This window comes from Ylistrum balloti, unplaced genomic scaffold (assembly GCF_031769215.1).
Source record: "Ylistrum balloti isolate Yb309-2 unplaced genomic scaffold, AGI_CSIRO_Ybal_v1 Utg371328, whole genome shotgun sequence".
Lineage (NCBI taxonomy): Eukaryota > Metazoa > Mollusca > Bivalvia > Pectinida > Pectinidae > Ylistrum > Ylistrum balloti.
This window is the reverse complement of record NW_026782707.1, coordinates 36028-53808: the sequence shown is the minus strand read 5'-3', so window position 1 is coordinate 53808 and position 17781 is coordinate 36028. Positions and strand designations below refer to the sequence as shown.

General features: G+C 34.3%; 1 protein-coding gene across 1 annotated transcript in view; it reads right to left on the bottom strand.

Annotated features, from left to right (window-relative positions):
• Positions 1–3895, bottom strand: part of LOC132562018 (adhesion G-protein coupled receptor V1-like) — a 111884-nt gene extending 107989 nt beyond the window's left edge. The window contains exons 1-4 of the mRNA XM_060226741.1: positions 3758–3895; positions 1952–2200; positions 1199–1303; positions 282–401 (exon numbers count right to left, since the gene is read on the bottom strand). Coding sequence (XP_060082724.1) covers positions 282–401; positions 1199–1303; positions 1952–2200; positions 3758–3895 — 612 coding nt within the window. The remainder of the gene's footprint in view (positions 1–281; positions 402–1198; positions 1304–1951; positions 2201–3757) is intronic.
• Between the last annotated feature and the right edge of the window lie 13886 nt (positions 3896–17781).

The window sequence follows — 17781 nt, the reverse complement described above, 5'->3', positions numbered from 1 at the left end:
AACACAAATATAGAAAAACTAGAAAATGTCTGTAAGACATTTGAGCAACCAGGGTCTGGAATCTGCTTTAACAACCAGAAACTAACATGTGGAAAGATGGGCTGAAGAAATGCTGGGTTTATACCTTTAACTATCAATTCTGTTCAGACTTTCCCATTTCTATTATAGATTTTGTTGATCAAATTTTCTTAAGGAAAACATATTTGAACAAATTAAGAAATAATTTTGAAAAAGTTAAAAAGATATTTTGTATTAAACATGAGAATATGAAAAATACTTACATTATCTGGCATTATGCTGAGTACTATGTATTTTTTTATCTCCCCATCCTGAAACAAGATAGTGCCAGACCTTGGGATGATATCCTGACCAGCCTGGGCATTAATGTCAGAACTATCAACCTGTAAAAATAAAGAGTGTTAAAATATAATCAATCACAATTCATAACTGATTCTGTCAACATTCACAAAATTTTTTTTTCTGATACAACATTCAGTAAAATATCCTCATCAACGTTTTGTCAGGAACACAATTTCCTATAATTGTCATTCATCACTACTTAAAATTCGTGGTACAGGGTACATGTATTTAACCAACTACTTTCACATGTAATTTTCACAAATTTAGCTTATAAACAAATTGACCAAACTTTAATGCTGTGGATTAACACAAGGATGATTAACAATGGTAACAGTATAATAAAGTCTGTTTCTAAAAAGTTAATTAGCATGAACTTGTGATGTGAAAGTAAGAAACAAGGAAAGAAAGCTGGTTAGCAGTAAAAACAGAAAGAACGCACTCTTTAGGGTGTTCTTCAAACCAAATAAGAAACTATTAGGACGAAGGGAAGCCATTATTATGCTGATGATCACAGATGGACAGGGGAAAGGGAGGTTGATGCACAAGACTGTTACTAAGAAGACCAGGCTTTCTCCATTTGACATGAAAGGGTATGTCTCTGACTAGGGTATGACAATGAAATCTCACCCTGGTAAAAGTATGACCACACCTGTCTTGGGTTAGAACACACCTGTCCAGGGTTAGAGAAATTTATTTTATTTTTTGCTGTCAACAAAGGGTAATATGTCATATTTACATTTTTTGTGTTTTTTTTCTCAATATATCCGCATATAAGATTTCTTTCTGTTTCTACCATAAATCAAGATGTACTCAAATAAAAATGAAATGTAGTCCTTACTGAGTAAGACACTGTGATTTGTCCGTGGGAGCCCTGAGATCTGCCTACACCCAAATATATCTCCGTCATGTCTGATATATCTTCTGTTACCAACACTGGTGAGACCTGTAAAACAAAACACATAATGACAAAGAAAATTGAATCAAGTCTCAATCACGATCACGATTTCTCATAAGATATTTTCAGGCAATGTCAACCGTCAGGGTTTTCAAACATAGATTAGGAACACTCAGTTTAATTCTTTTAAAAACATGTGGATTTAGAACAAAAAAGCCCATACATTCATTTTCTTCTTTAATGATTAAATAAAGAATTATTTTTTCTATTATTCATTTTCTTCTGTGATATGATGAAACCAGAAGTCTGTGAGCTACTCATATTCAACTTCCAAGAAAACCATTTTCCACTATAAATATCAAGATGGAAAACCTTTTCCAATAACAATAACCCTGTCTCCCATTCATATCATGTCTCTATATTTGGAATGTAACAATTTAAACTAAATTCTATTAAAATCAAAACTTACACTCAAAGTGAAAGACTTATAAAGGGATCCAGTATCAATTGAAATGAATCAACATGGTCCAATGCCAAAACATTCAGTCATATAACCAAATTTCAAAAACATCAGTCAAAACAATGAGGAAAGTTTTCAGAAAAAAATCTTAGCTTCAAAATAAAATCTTGCCTGAATGAAGAACTTCTACTGAAGAATATGAAAGAAGTGAAGCTATCACAACACTGTAAACTTACATCAAGGAAGCTAAAAGCTCCATAAGCATCATCGTTAGCAGCAATGGTAATGGCAGCCTTGCTTGGCTCTACCACTGTCACCCCTGAGTTGACCACGGAAAGCTGCAAGGTGAAGGTCTCCTCCACTTCTGGGACTGTGTCATTGTTTACAGTAAAGACAACAGAAATGGTGTCTGGCCCCAAAGGATTAAACGAGCCCACATGACTGCTACCGATGAAATCAAGGTCTGTATCAAGCGGGGAGGATACCTGTGGTGGAAACAAATATTCCAAAAATAAAAATTGTAGCATCTCATAAAGCCACAAATAATTCTCTTTGTATTTTCCTTTTCTCAACCAGTTAATAGGAAATGATCATATCAGGAAATGATCAGAAATGTCATATTATAAAACAATTTTCAACATTTTTATGGTAAACATAACCATCATATTCACTAGTAAATAGGCTGATAATTGTACGTCATCTCTTCTGTGTTGATACAAGAAATCTAATATTATCACTAGCAATAATATGCATTTAACTTTTCAAGTGATGAGATGTTTCAAAATTTGTCCTTCTTTTTTCTTAGTCCAAAAGCAAACAAATCGAGGGTATAAGTTTAAGGAGCAGGTTTTTTCACCATATTTTTCCTGTGTACATACACACTACTTGTTTTCCTCAATCCCTATCTTATTACACTTTGGATTTTTTTTTGCATTTAAAATGTTACAAAAAAAAAAAACTTAATTGTTTCCTGAAAATATTTCACCTAAATGACAGAATTTATCACTATTTTTCACTTGTACTTTGCACTTTTGAAAGCATTATTAAAGTTCTCATCATGTGAAACCTTAAGCTTACTAAACTAATTATAACTAAAAATAATGAGTAAAAATGGTTAAACCTCCGATCAGTTCAAATAGACGAGTAGTTCGAACATGTGATTTTTTCCATAAAAACAGTAATTTTCTGTCTAATGATAATTGGACCCTTTCTAGTTTGTTCCACTTACATTTTGAATTGTTTCGAACATATCGCGGACCACACATCTTACTATTGATAATGTCATTTGCATTGCAATAATCGTACCATGTGGTCACTATTCACATGGACATTAAACACTGTAGGTAGCAGATTGATAGCATCAGATTATACATATACATGTCACTTAATTAGCATTGATGTTTAGCGTGATTTATTTCACATCTTGCTGTAACATTGTTTGTACACCAGCTGACACAACTTGAGTCCCCAACTCTGTATTACAAGTGATCACTAAACATTTATGGACCATGGGATATTGACATATATTTTGTCATAGAACAACATTATTTCACTTTACATTTTGATAAGACAATCATGTCAAGACTGCCCCAATAATTGTAAGATTTATAAAGATTTTAACAAACATTAATCCATTGTCATATTAAGTCTCAATCCACGCTCAGCCTACCAATATGTCAACACTTATTATAATACATACGCAGAAACGTACTTTATCTGAGCTGCTTTCTTCGTCACAAAGTTATGAAGATCAAAATGAAACTTGTGATTTCTTAGCAGTCGATTAACATGTATTGCGACACAGTTAATGTTTCAAAAGATAATAATTTAGTAGTTTTCTGCCCTGCTAGGACACTTAAAGACAAGTCGTCGTTATTTTGGGCGATGTCGACCCTGATAGTTTGAACTCTAATTTATTTTCATGAGCTTATTTTCATATAATTTGAACAGGTTCAAAAACATTTAATCAATTTTGTTCAAACTAACCGAAGGTTTACCGTATCCAGAGCATATACTACAGTGTACTGTGTCAATATACTTACAGCAACTATGACATAGAAGGTTGATGCAAAGTCCCCTGTTTTCTTTACACGGATAGCAAACTGTTGGCCCTCCTGTACCATCATGGCAGTGTCCAGCAGACTAACTGTTGTCTGACTTATCACCATGGGAACAATCATGCTGAACACTACACACAGGGTTACACAGACCATTATGGTCCCTCAAGGTAGATAACCCTGTAAAACACACAAAAGAACAATGAATAACAGTGAATCATGTACATTAATAGGGAACATTACTCATTCTCATGCATTTGATAAGTAACAATTTTTGACAGTGAAATATGTATCTATAGATAATATTGGTGACCTTGATTTGGATAATGTAAAAATTTCACTGGTTACAGAACACGTGGATCAGTATGACAATTTCACTGGTTACAGAACATGTGGATCAGTATGACAATTTCACTGGTTACAGAACACGAGGATCAGTTTGACAATCTCACTGGTTACAGAACAAGAGGATCAGTATGACAATTTCACTGGTTACAGAACATGTGTATCAGTATGACAATTTCACTGGTTACAGAACACGTGGATCAGTATGACAATTTCACTGGTTACAGAACATGTGGATCAGTATGATATTCAGCCACAATTTCACTGGTTACAGAACATGTGGATCAGTTTGATATTCAGCCACAATTTCACTGGTTACAGAACATGTGGATCAGTTTGATATTCAGCCACAATTTCACTGGTTACAGAACATGTGGATCAGTATGACAATTCCACTGGTTACAGAACACGTGGATCAGTATGACAATTTCACTGGTTACAGAACACGTGGATCAGTATGATATTTACAGAACAGACAATTTCATTGGTTACAGAACATGTGGATCAGTATGATATTCAGCCACAATTTCACTGGTTACAGAACACGTGGATCAGTATGACAATTTCACTGGTTACAGAACATGTGGATCAGTATGATATTCAGTCACAATTTCACTGGTTACAGAACACGTGGATCAGTATGACAATTTCACTGGTTACAGAACATGTGGATCAGTATGACAATTCCACTGGTTACAGAACACGTGGATCAGTATGACAATTTCACTGGTTACAGAACATGTGGATCAGTATGACAATTCCACTGGTTACAGAACATGTGGATCAGTATGACAATTCCACTGGTTACAGAACACGTGGATCAGTATGACAATTCCACTGGTTACAGAACACGTGGATCAGTATGATATTCAGTTACAAAAAATGCAAAAGTTTGACTTAAATCTATAACATGACACATGTATTGAATTTACAACAAATATTTAATATTCAGATTAAACACAGCTGTATCCATAAGTTAATAAGTACTCTCCAAACAAATGAATCTGTTCTACATTTTGACATTCCAATACTTAACTTTTTTATTTGATCTCATGCCTGACTCATATTTATCTGTGACAGATGAGCTAGCTTCTGTACATTCCTCAAGATATCTCCAGTAAATGTTACAAACTACTGTGATTTTTGGGACTCAAATTAGTTGAGTCCTGGACTCATATTTTTCTTTGGGACTCACTAAAATTTTTAAAACCCAACAGAGATATGTCTTTGTAACTGGAATCATAATTGTTTCTTAAATGGCGCTCTCAACAGAACAAAACCCTACAAAAATTACTGAGACTGGAAAACATCACCGCTGAAGTGTGTGATATCATGTCATGTCTCAGATATAATTCAGGAATGATGTACATGATAACTTTCCCACTATGTCTTAGTTGATAAACATCCTGATATATGGACCAGTGTTATTGGTATGACCATGACACCTTAAAAGATACAGCAGCATCCTAGACTGAATCAAAATATATAAATTAGGCCTCCGAGATGTTCTCCATTAACATTGACCTTGCTACAACTGACAGCAGGTGTCAATGAAGACATACAGATAAGGAAACACCTAAATCTCAATATATGACCTCACACACAATATTGACAGTATCATTCACCTGTACAATACTGGATAACATGATTAATATTCATATTAATTATTCTTTCAAGACTTCTTACAGATTCCAAACTTATTCTAGATACATGATTCTGACAGCAGCATGGCAAGAAACTGATCATATTTTCTGGAACAGCAACAGATGGAGTCAATATGTTTCAAAGCTGATGGACTGTGACATATGCTACAGGATGTAAACTCAAATATATGTGCTTCTGTAATATGTGAGAGTACATGACTTCTTACTACGTTTACTTGTGAAAAATCCCTTATAGTCTGATTCGTAATTAATGCCTGGGCTCAATTGGGTGTTTGAAAAGTTTTTAGTTCATCTGGGGGTGGGTCTATTACAGGTACTTAAGTACAACACATATATCATTGCTTTGTACCCAATATACATCTAATTGTCAGGGGTGGGCCTATTACAGGAACATACAACACATGTATTATTGGTTTGTACCCAACATACATCTAACTTAAATAGTCAGGGGTGGACCTATTACAGGAGCTTACAACACATGTATCATTGGTTTGTACCAAACATACATCTAACTTAAATAGTCAGGGGTGGGCCTATTACAGGAGCTTACAACACATGTATCATTGGTTTGTACCAAACATACATCTAACTTAAATAGTCAGGGGTGGGCCTATTACAGGAACATATGTCTTAACTTTTGTTTGTTGTCTTAACTTTTGTTTGTTATATTAACTACTTTTGTTCTGTGTCTTAACTTGTGTTTGTTATATTAACTACTGTTGTTCGATGTCTTAACTTTTGTTTGTTATATTAACTACTTTTGTTCTGTGTCTTAACTTGTGTTTGTTATATTAACTACTTTTGTTCTATGTCTTAACTTGTGTTTGTTATATTAACTACTTTTGTTCTATGTCTTAACTTTTGTTTGTTATATTAACAACTTTTGTTCTTTGTCTTAACTTGTGTTTGTTATATTAACTACTTTTGTTCTTTGTCTTAACTTGTGTTTGTTATATTAACTACTTTTGTTCTGTGTCTTAACTTGTGTTTGTTATATTAACTACTTTTGTTCTATGTCTTAACTTGTGTTTGTTATATTAACTACTTTTGTTCTATGTCTTAACTTTTGTTTGTTATATTAACAACTTTTGTTCTATGTCTTAACTTGTGTTTGTTATATTAACAACTTTTGTTTGATGTCTTAACTTTTGTTTGTTATATTAACTACTTTTGTTCTTTGTCTTAACTTTTGTTTGTTATATTAACAACTTTTGTTCTATATCTTTGCTTTATTTTTTATCATAATGTTACAAGTCTAAAGACCTTTTTGAAACTGTTGAGATTTCTAAAATTCTAGGTTATCTGAAAGTTGTTGGTCTATATCAAAGACTATGACTTACCATTTAAATCTTTTGTGATAATGTAACCATTTAAAATTTCTAGCATTTGTCTTTTAGTTTGTTTGATGTTATTTCCATTTTGGATTCCTGTGTGTTTCATCGTTTGATGGACCAACTGACCTTTTATGTGTTGATGGGCCGTTAAAACTGTAATAATAATGATAATAACAACTGCTTGTTGTATAAGCTTTTGTTCTAAGTACACTTGAAAGTCATGTCAGGGATAAAATGACTGACTATGTAATTATTTTCTTGTTATTATACATAAAATGATTTATAAGACTGATCCATCAATACTCTAACTATAAATAAGAATATTGTAAGGAACTTACGAAACACTGGCTTTCTGTAAATCTATAGTAATCCTATATTTTCTTTGTAGTTCATATCATCAATAAATGATGATTACCTAGATAAAGCAATATGAATCCTCCCTCTACCCACTACCGTGAATCATCAATCACCACATTGTGAACAGACACCATCTGGTACACTAACCAAGCATTGTATATCCCAGTACCTCATGCCGAGTCAATAAATAATCTATGAATAATGAAGAAGGGTGTTGGCGCTTAAATGCTGTTTGTATACAGGGTGTTGGCCTCACCTCACCTGAGAGTAATGGCTGCACTTCTCATGTGTGTAATGGCCAGGCACTCCTGTATCTTCACAGGTTTTTTTTAACCCTCACCTTACCTGTATATAATGACCAGGTGCTATTATATTCGCTACAGGAATTTGGTCTTGTCTTACTTGCAGAAAATGTTTCAATGAAGGTGATGGCCACACCTCACTGGGTAGTGTCCAGGTAGTATTGTGTATACAAGTTGTTGCCCTGACCTCACCTGTGTGTAACCTATGCATCCAGGTACTGCTGTGTGTATACAGGGTGTAGACAACACTTCACCTGTGTGTAATTTTCAGGTACTGCTGTGTGTATACAGAGTATTCACCACACCTCACCTGTGTGTAATTGTCAGGTACTGCTGTTTGTGTACACAGTATTCACCTAACCTCACTTGTGTGTAATTTTCAGGTACCTCTGTGTATACTGGGTTCACCACACTTCACCTGTGTGTAATTGTCAGGTACCTCTGTGTATACTGGGATCACCACACTTCACCTGTGTGTAATTTTCAGGCACTGCTGGTGTGTATACAGAGTGTTCACCATACCTCACCTGTGTGTAATTTTCAGGTACTGGTTTGTATGCAGAATGTTTACCATACCTCATCTTTGTGTAATTGTCAGGTACAGCTGGTTTATATACAGAGTGTTCATCACACCTCATTTCAATATATATAAAGTCAGTTTTGCTACATTCCTCCCTCCTTTTTTTGACCTCAAAGACACAACTATTTACGACCCAGATTCCAATATCCCCTTTTCAAGCATTACTCTACTTGAAACAAGTGTTGGTCACAGGCACAAGTTTGTAACAGGAACAGAAAAATGCATGGCAAAATCAGGATTTGAACCCAGGACCCTTCAAACTCTAGACAGACACTCTATTAATCAAGTTACCAGGTTGTTGGTGATCCACCCAGTCCAGTTCTGCTACCGTACCATACCTAGTGAACATGAATGTCCTCCATTCTCTTCTGTCTGAAGAAGCCGAAGAAGGCAGAGAGGCCTAGATGTAAGTTTGGCATACCATGTATTTTTTTTTTAAACTGTTTCATGTTTTCACTATTTCCTTATAACAATTAAGTATCATAACAATCTTTTAAGACAAGTTTATATTCTACCTGTTAATTAAGAAAATATTATTTCCCATAATCAACATTGGTGGACCTTTTTTTAGCAGTTATGTCATGTAAATGACTATCACTAAGGCCTAGTTGCCGTCCTATACACCCTACAAGTAGGTGCGTTCAACTGCACTGGGAAATTGCCAAATATATGTCATTATTTAGACATAAAAGAGACCTGAAGGATACTATTTCTGTATTGATTGCAGTGTAACTAGCCTAGATATCAAAGTGCACAGGGATTAATGTATTCATTTGTTGACAAAGGTCAATTAACCATATTTGGTAGATAGGTCAATATATACAGTTTAAACAGACTTGCATAACAAAGCATCTTGTTAAGCATGACAAGTAGCTGCTAATCTGTGTTAGTAAATATAAGGGTGAAACAAGCAGTCAAAATGTTACAAAATTGTTATACATTAATATATTTTTTTATTTTGAAAAATCAAATCATACCATTAAAATTTTTTTTTAAGTCCTGAGGACATAAAAGTATAAGGAACAGTCAAACTTGCCTTAGCGACCACCTTACTAAAGTGACCCCTGTCATATTTGTCATTTTCCCATTATAATCTACTGTACAATGACCTGAATTAAGCATCCACCTGATGCCACATGCAACCATCTTTTTCGTGTTCAAAACACCAATAACAAACCCTTTCCAGTGACTCTGTATGACATGATAACATCAACATTAATTTATCTGCATTGAAAAATAGTTTACTTTTTCTTACACAAGCACAAATACTGTACAATTTCATATGTAATAATAATTCAATACAAACAATGTTCAGGTGGTGGGAAAATTTGGATGATCTAGCAAATAATTTGCTTTATGAAATTGATGTGAAAAAAGCAGCATATTTGCTTAAAGACAACTATGGCCTGGAGGCCTGCCATCAGTCAATTATAGCCTTCAAAATCTCTTTTTTCAATAATTCCTTTAGAAGCCAGGGGGATTTTCCCCTTGTCCGTAATTAACAGTGTGCAATTTTAGGACTACTGCACCATGATAAAATAAAAATGCCTGAAAACGCTTCTTTTTTGCTATTTCTTGAAGGCATATAGAGAGATTATTTTTGTACATGTGTGTATGTGTAGGTTTTCCTTGGTCCCTAGTGTTACAAAAAAAAGGTGGGGGGGGTTGGGGGGGTGGGGGGGACCTTCTATAAAAGAGTACATATATCTTGGGATTTTGACAAATTATCTATCTAGGTTTCATATCTTGGTTTTTGCTGTCATTATTTCAAATTTTTAATTTTAGTAACTAGAGGGACTGTACTGCATATGGATAATAACATACCCCTCCTTTCTTTCAGGTCAGTTCTTATTACTTGAGGGCAATTATACAATGCTAGTATGACAACTTAGGAACATTGATGGTAAATCAAGGTAAGTAATTATTGAGGCAGTAAAGGTAAAAAACTTGTCAATGATTGAAATTACTCACAATGTTAAAAATGTAATGTTAACTACAATCAAGTTTTCAATGTCCCATTCTGGGAGTAGGCCTGAAATAATGACCCAGTTCATATGGAATTTAAGTGTTGTAGACCTATAAGCAAGGGTGATGATGAAATTTCAGTTCATCATTAACACAAAAAAATTGTCACTTGGCCAATTTAAGGTGGGGCAAGTGCCTCGTGCACATCCCTTTGAATCTGCCTATAATGATTATGATTTATGTAAAGCTTTATTGAAATCTGTTTGCAGTTTTGATAAGAATTTTGTCAAGACAAGGTCAAAAGTTTAGTTGAAGTTGTTAAGACTAGTTTCAGCTGACAGACAAAGGGACAGACAACCTTGTTCTAATGTACAAGTACCAATGTATTAAAAATAATGTTGTTGTAGGGAGTATAAACAGCTCACAAATTGCCATACACTAACATGTATCTCTTGTGTCCAATGAGCTAGTTCATGACATCATTTCCTTAAACAAATGGCAAACAGAAAAACTGATGACGCAAAAGACACAAAACAAAAACCCTGAATGATGATATATATAACATACATATAGTAAATACAAAGTGACATTTGTTTATTTAACTGTGAAACAAGAGGCCCAACAGCATAAAAGCTGTTGCTTTGTTGTTGCAACATCTGTCAAAGAAATCATCTTGTTAACAAAGTAGGTTTTAAACTTGAACGACATTTCTACTTGTAGTGCAAATGTTAAGTGTGTAGATTAAATGCCATCCCATATCACAGTAATACTTTTAAAAAAAAGTTACAAATTATTTCCATTAGAAGTTGAATAAAATATGCTCAAAAGTTAAGTTTCACATATAGTAAAATTTATCCCTGTTTCGGGGAAATGCGGGACCAAAATAAGGTGTCATAAAATTCATAATTTGGTAAACAATCTAATATTAAAGATCTTTCTAACCTCAAAGAATCTACCATATATCTGGGTCTGGAGGAGAAGGTTTTCAAAATTTGAACCAATCTGACCCCTTTTGACCCCATCCCTCAGGCCCTGGGGAGTTAAGGACTATATAATTATCAATTTTGGTTCACTCATTGCCAAGGATGGTTTTTTTTTTTAAATTTCATTAAAATTAATTTGTTTTTGAGAAAAGTGTCAATTATTTACTGAACTGTTTACAAATAGATGATGATGCAACACAGACAAAACACAACAACAGACAGAAAGAAATTGTTATAGCTCACTTGAGACCCAAGTGGTTTAAAATGGTTGAGATTTTAAAATGTTTACTATCTTGGATGGTTTATTTTTATATGTTATATACCCTTAATACATTTCACCATTAATTATCTATTCTTGCAAAGACCCTGAAATGCAAGTAAACTTCAACAATGAAACTGTAAGAATGACTTACCTTGTATACAAGAATATTTCAACTTTTTCGTTATAATCCAATATCCTTAGAGATATAAATCACCAGCATCCTAGACACTTTATGAAATTTAGTGATCCTCAGCGGTTTCCGTTATCCAGTTTATAGTTCCAATGTACAAGTCTTCCAAATGTTGTAATTTCCTGATCTTTGCCTTAACAGATGGTCATACCTATGATATAAGTCAGGTAAACATTGATTAACTTTTGCAGATACACAGGCACATGGCTAACCTCATAAAATATTCACCTATCTACCAGAGTTGGTCGTTAAGGAATGCCAGGTAAATAATTAGATTCACCCTCCTTGATAAATAATAAATAACATTCTATAACTTACAAGTATTTCTTTCCCAGCCAAAATATTTGAAGTCTTAGACAACTTATGTACCAGTGAGGCAATGGTCTGGTCTATGTCTATTTGTGATGTACAATTGTATCAATAAGGTTTGGGCTATTTTGAGTGGTGGCATTCCAGTGTGGTTTGTCTGGACCAATTTGACTGGTGATATACCACTGTGGCCAATGTGGATTATTTGAAAAGTGATGTATCAGTATGAGTCTGGTCCACATAAGCTTGTCTTGTTGTACCAGTAAGGGTACAGACTGCCTGTTATACCAGTGTGGTCAGGGTCTGGTCCACATAAGCTTGTCTTGTTGTACCAGTAAGGGTACAGACTGCCTGTTATACCAGTGTGGTCAGGGTCTGGTCAGGGTCTGGTCCACATAAGCTTGTCTTGTTGTACCAGTAAGTGTACAGACTGCCTGTTATACCAGTGTGGTCAGGGTCTGATCAGGGTCTGGTCCACATAAGCTTGTCTTGTTGTACCAGTAAGGGTACAGACTGCCTGTTATACCAGTGTGGTCAGGGTCTGGTCCACATAAGCTTGTCTTGTTGTACCAGTAAGGGTACAGACTGCCTGTTATACCAGTGTGGTCAGGGTCTGGTCCACATAAGCTTGTCTTGTTGTACCAGTAAGGGTACAGACTGCCTGTTATACCAGTGTGGTCAGGGTCTGGTCCACATAAGCTTGTCTTGTTGTACAAGTAAGGTGCAAACTACCTGTTATACCAGTGTGGTCAGGGTCTGGTCAGGGTTTGGTCCACATAAGTTTGTCTTGTTGTACCAGTAAGGTACAGACTACCTGTTATACCAGTGTGGTCAGGGTCTGGTCCACATAAGCTTGTCTTGTTGTACCAGTAAGGTACAGACTACCTGTTATACCAGTGTGGTCAGGGTCTGGTCCACATAAGCTTGTCTTGTTGTACCAGTAAGGGTACAGACTGCCTGTTATACCAGTGTGGTCAGGGTCTGGTCCACATAAGCTTGTCTTGTTGTACCAGTAAGGGTACAGACTACCTGTTATACCAGTGTGGTCAGGGTCTGGTCCACATAAGCTTGTCTTGTTGTACCAGTAAGGTACAGACTATCTGTTATACCAGTGTGGTCAGGGTTTGGTCCACATAAGCTTGTCTTGTTGTACCAGTAAGGGTACAGACTATCTGTTATACCAGTGTGGTCAGGGTCTGGTCCACATAAGCTTGTCTTGTTGTACCAGTAAGGTACAAACTACCTGTTATACCAGTGTGGTCAGGGTGTGTTACCAGTAAGTACCAGGTAGGATCAGCACTTTATGATGCTGTAATGTTCTCTCTTCTGAATATTACAAGGAAAAAGGAATGAAGAGTGATCAAGGTTATCTGATAAATGTGTGAAAGCAGGAAGGGACACACACCATGACTATTTTTTCAAACAGTGGTTGAAGGAAGAAACTTAAACCATAACAGATCATTTACAGAACTGTTTCTATAGACTTTACATTAATTTTCATCTTTGTTTACAAAAAAATATCTATATCTAACAACACTTTTATTAAGATATTTCCCAGATCGCTGGAAATGTTAAAAGTTTATGCTGGTACATTTTTTCTATTGACTTGTACTCATTTCATACTATAGTAATAGTACACATATATATATCACTGGTGAATAAGTACTTACCTTTCTTCACATCTATTGTAATCCTCAGAAAGAAAATACCATGTTTTCCTTATTCTACCTCCTAAAAACACAGCAAACAAAAAAAGTAAAATTCCAGTGCATGTTAAATATCCTGTGTGTATCAGACTTACATAGATGCTTTTAGTTGAACCATTACAAACTTCTGTTACCCATGCATGCTTTCTATGGGAAATATCTAGCATTGATTTTATTATGTACCATGGAAATATGCTCATGAATAACAGCACGGTACAGCTTCAGTCTTTTTATTCAAGAGCCAGACCAAATAGAGGTGTCATTTGTTCTATACAGCTAACTAGCTGATCAATCAGCCAGCTGTATCCAAGAGTAGGCAACAGATGGGAGCCAAGTTATATGCTGTTTAATGTTGGGATTACAACATCATGATCTTAGAGATATACTCTAGATAATCAGTAAATATTATATTTTATCTGTATAACTTTTTAAATATTTTATTTCCAGAAATTTGCATGTTCAAACTCCGTGATCCATTTCTCAACATTCCTAAATGCTGGCAAGATTATCTGAAAATCTGAACAATCAATGAATTCATCGTTCAGGTATATTTTTAATGTTTAATTTTCTTACCTTCAGTTCAGGGAACTATTTTACAACAACATTTTATATTTATCATGCTTAAACACAGTTTGACAATTCACACTAAAAGTAGCCTTTAATTCATATTGTGAGCCTTTATACTGAAGAAAATTTCAATAACTTCTATTAGCTATAAGTCTGTGTGTTCCTGTATTATATACATGAACCATGTACATGCTGTTAGGAAATGTACTGAAGACTGTGATAGGATCTTCATGTGTGATAAATCACTAATACACTGTAACATACAGGCCTAACATTTTTAGGGTACGTAGTTTATTAACTTAATTATACCATAATGACTATTGCGGTAACAACAGAAACCAATAAGTTCAAGCTTAGTATTACCAACATTTAAATGTCAACAGTATACACATGTCACTCATGTGTCTATGTTAATCCAGTAACAAAGTAAAACAATTACTTATCATTAATCATTTCAGGGCCTGCTTTCATTTATAAAATATATCTAATAATAAATACTCTTTTCCATGTAAAACTGTGATTAATGTAGGATAGTTTACTGTAAATGATTACAATGTAATTAATACAAACATTTTGGTGTGATGGTCATTAGACTAAATACAGGCAGGGCAGTGCTTTACAAAATATTGACAAATTCATAATATGATAATCTGTATTGTTATAATCATTATGGACCTAGTCACACCAGCCGTGAAACAAGATAAAGTTGACCTACATTTGAAGTTGACTAATATTTCCAACCTAGTTCATTAACCTGATATATTCTAGAGTACAGGTATATCAGCTTCCCTTTTGTAAGTCAAGCTGTTTCAGACAGGTCACCATCAATTCCCCACCCAATCAGATCACATCTGCTTCACATTGACCTACTTTATCACAGGTTTAGCGACAGTTTATCTGATCAGTCAGTTTGGTCATTTCCAACCAATTTTTGTGATGTAAAAATGACACAGAAAATTGTGTTTCTCCAGTCAAGATGATCAAGGTAATGTTGAGTGTGATTCTGACATGCTACCCCAGGACATGTACAAGTTTGAAAATTTCAACATGTTGCCTCGGAAATCAGTATTAATTTATAATTAGAACTATGAAAAATTGATAAATACTTGTAAAAATATATTAAGTTCCTAATAAAATCAAAAACAGAGTTAACAATTCTAACTATTTTGGTAAGACTAGAAAATATTTTGAACACTTTTGGTCCTGTTAAAGCTGACTCAACTTTGTATGGACATCAACACATTTTCCAGTTTTTTTATTTATGCATATTCATGTATCATTTTATTCATGTATTAATTTATTCATACATCTATAATATGTACACATACACCAGTCAATAGTTACATGTTGTACAATTTCATACACAATGTTTTCCTACTAGCTCACACATTGTTTTCTAAGGAATGTTTCTTAGCCTGTAAACAGACCTTATAGTTCATAAGTAATCTATGATACAGTATAGTTGTTACACTTTGTAGAGCTAATGTTTTGTGGGCAAGTGACTTTCACTGTTCACATCCCGATATGGACTAGTTCTTAAGGAGGTAAAGTTTCACATATTTATACTTTGTGTACAGGCATATAGCAGGTATTTCCTTGGATCTTGATTTACTGTTAAATGTTATGAATTAATTTTGCACTATCTTAAATGACCATGAACATGGCCAAATAAAACCTCAAGCGAATATTATGAAAAAATCTAGAATTTTCTATAAACTTTATATAAAATCTGTTTCTAAAGTTTAGCGTTTTGTCAACCTAATGTGTACAACTTCCACTGTACCTATGGGCAGTAAATTCATTCACTTTAGCTGTATATCTACCTGTACCATTTCTTTTGCATGTGTGCAGTGGCAGGAGTAGACTTATGGTTGACTACTGATGACCAGGTAGGTATAAAATGAGTCTCATTGTCTTTAAAATGTCGGGCTGTGCTTGAAATGAAAAAAATAAGGTTTCAGATAAAAAACAAACACTAATGAAATATTTCAATGATGAACTTCATATCGATAATAAACTGCATATCATTTCATAATTTTCATATCTGCAAATGTGGACATGAAAATATTTTCCAAAATATTTTTGATCCACTTATTTGCTACTATTGTAGAACTTTTGTTTTCAGCCACCTTTAATGTCTACAATTCTAATAAAGATATTCAAATACTCATCACCTGATACCTCACTGTAATCTCAGTTGGGAGTATCATCAGTGCAATTGAAAAAAGATACCGTTGACATTGTAAGGTATGCTGATGTTGCATCAACAAATTTATGGAGAAACGTGTTGGGCCAGAACTCTTTCCAGGAGCTATAAATTCACACTATTTGCCCTAAAGATGTCATCTTTAGATTTACATATTTCAGTTTTCACTTCCTGTTTCAAGTTTTATCACTGGCTTTTCTGTGACAAATGAACCAGTATGCTAATTAAGAAAAGTCAATGTAACTAAATTACAGACTTTGTGAGACTATCAGGGACATACCATACATTATACATCTCTGGATGTATCAAAGGTTAAAGATTGTTGTATATAAGATAATTACATTGTGGATTTGTTTTAACTCTATTATGCTTGTTTCATTTTAATTCTAAGTTTACTTTGTTGCTATCAGAGACCTTTGATATATGTTAAACATATTAGAAGAAGAAAAAGAACACTGGTAATTAATTTTGTACTGCTCACATTTTAGTATCGCTGCATTTAACAGTTACCTCCCTTGTAACTCAAGTCGTCGAGTATCCCGAATAATTACCTATTTTTCCTGAACATCTGTTGCCGTTAAAGGTACTGAAAAACCACTAACGATGCGAGTGAATGTAAAACAAGCACTTTAATTTGACTTGTAGACTTTCCTTCCTCAACATTGCAGTACCAATATTCGATGCTAAATTTCATTGATCTCCCAACAGAAAGGTATTTTACTGGGCACCGGGTTAATCCTACATATTTATAACACATTGCATTACTGAAAACAAACATTCAATGATTAGATATATCTACACATTGGCAATCTTAAAGATCGTAAGTGTTTTCACAAATATTGAATAGATCTATAAATATTGCTCACTTTTTTCATCACGATTTGTCAGAATGATAACTTATCTTTGCAAATCTCCGTGTGCAACACTAGTGTACAGACATTAACAGGTCTGTTGTGTCAAATTACAGTTTGAAACACTTTTCTTCCATTAATTACCCTTTGTCAGGAACAAAACTGAGAAAAATTAATAGAAACCAGCATTTCGCCATTTCAAAACATCCGCCATCTTTTTTTCTAGGAATGACAGGCTCAGCAACTAGTCTCTATCACTCAAACGTTTGAGATTTGGCGTTGATTTATGCTTTGACCAGACTCGAAAACTACAACGCTATATGTGCTGCCTTGCGGCATTTAATGTTCGTTTGAAATCTATTTTCAGAGTGATTTTTACAATGTACAT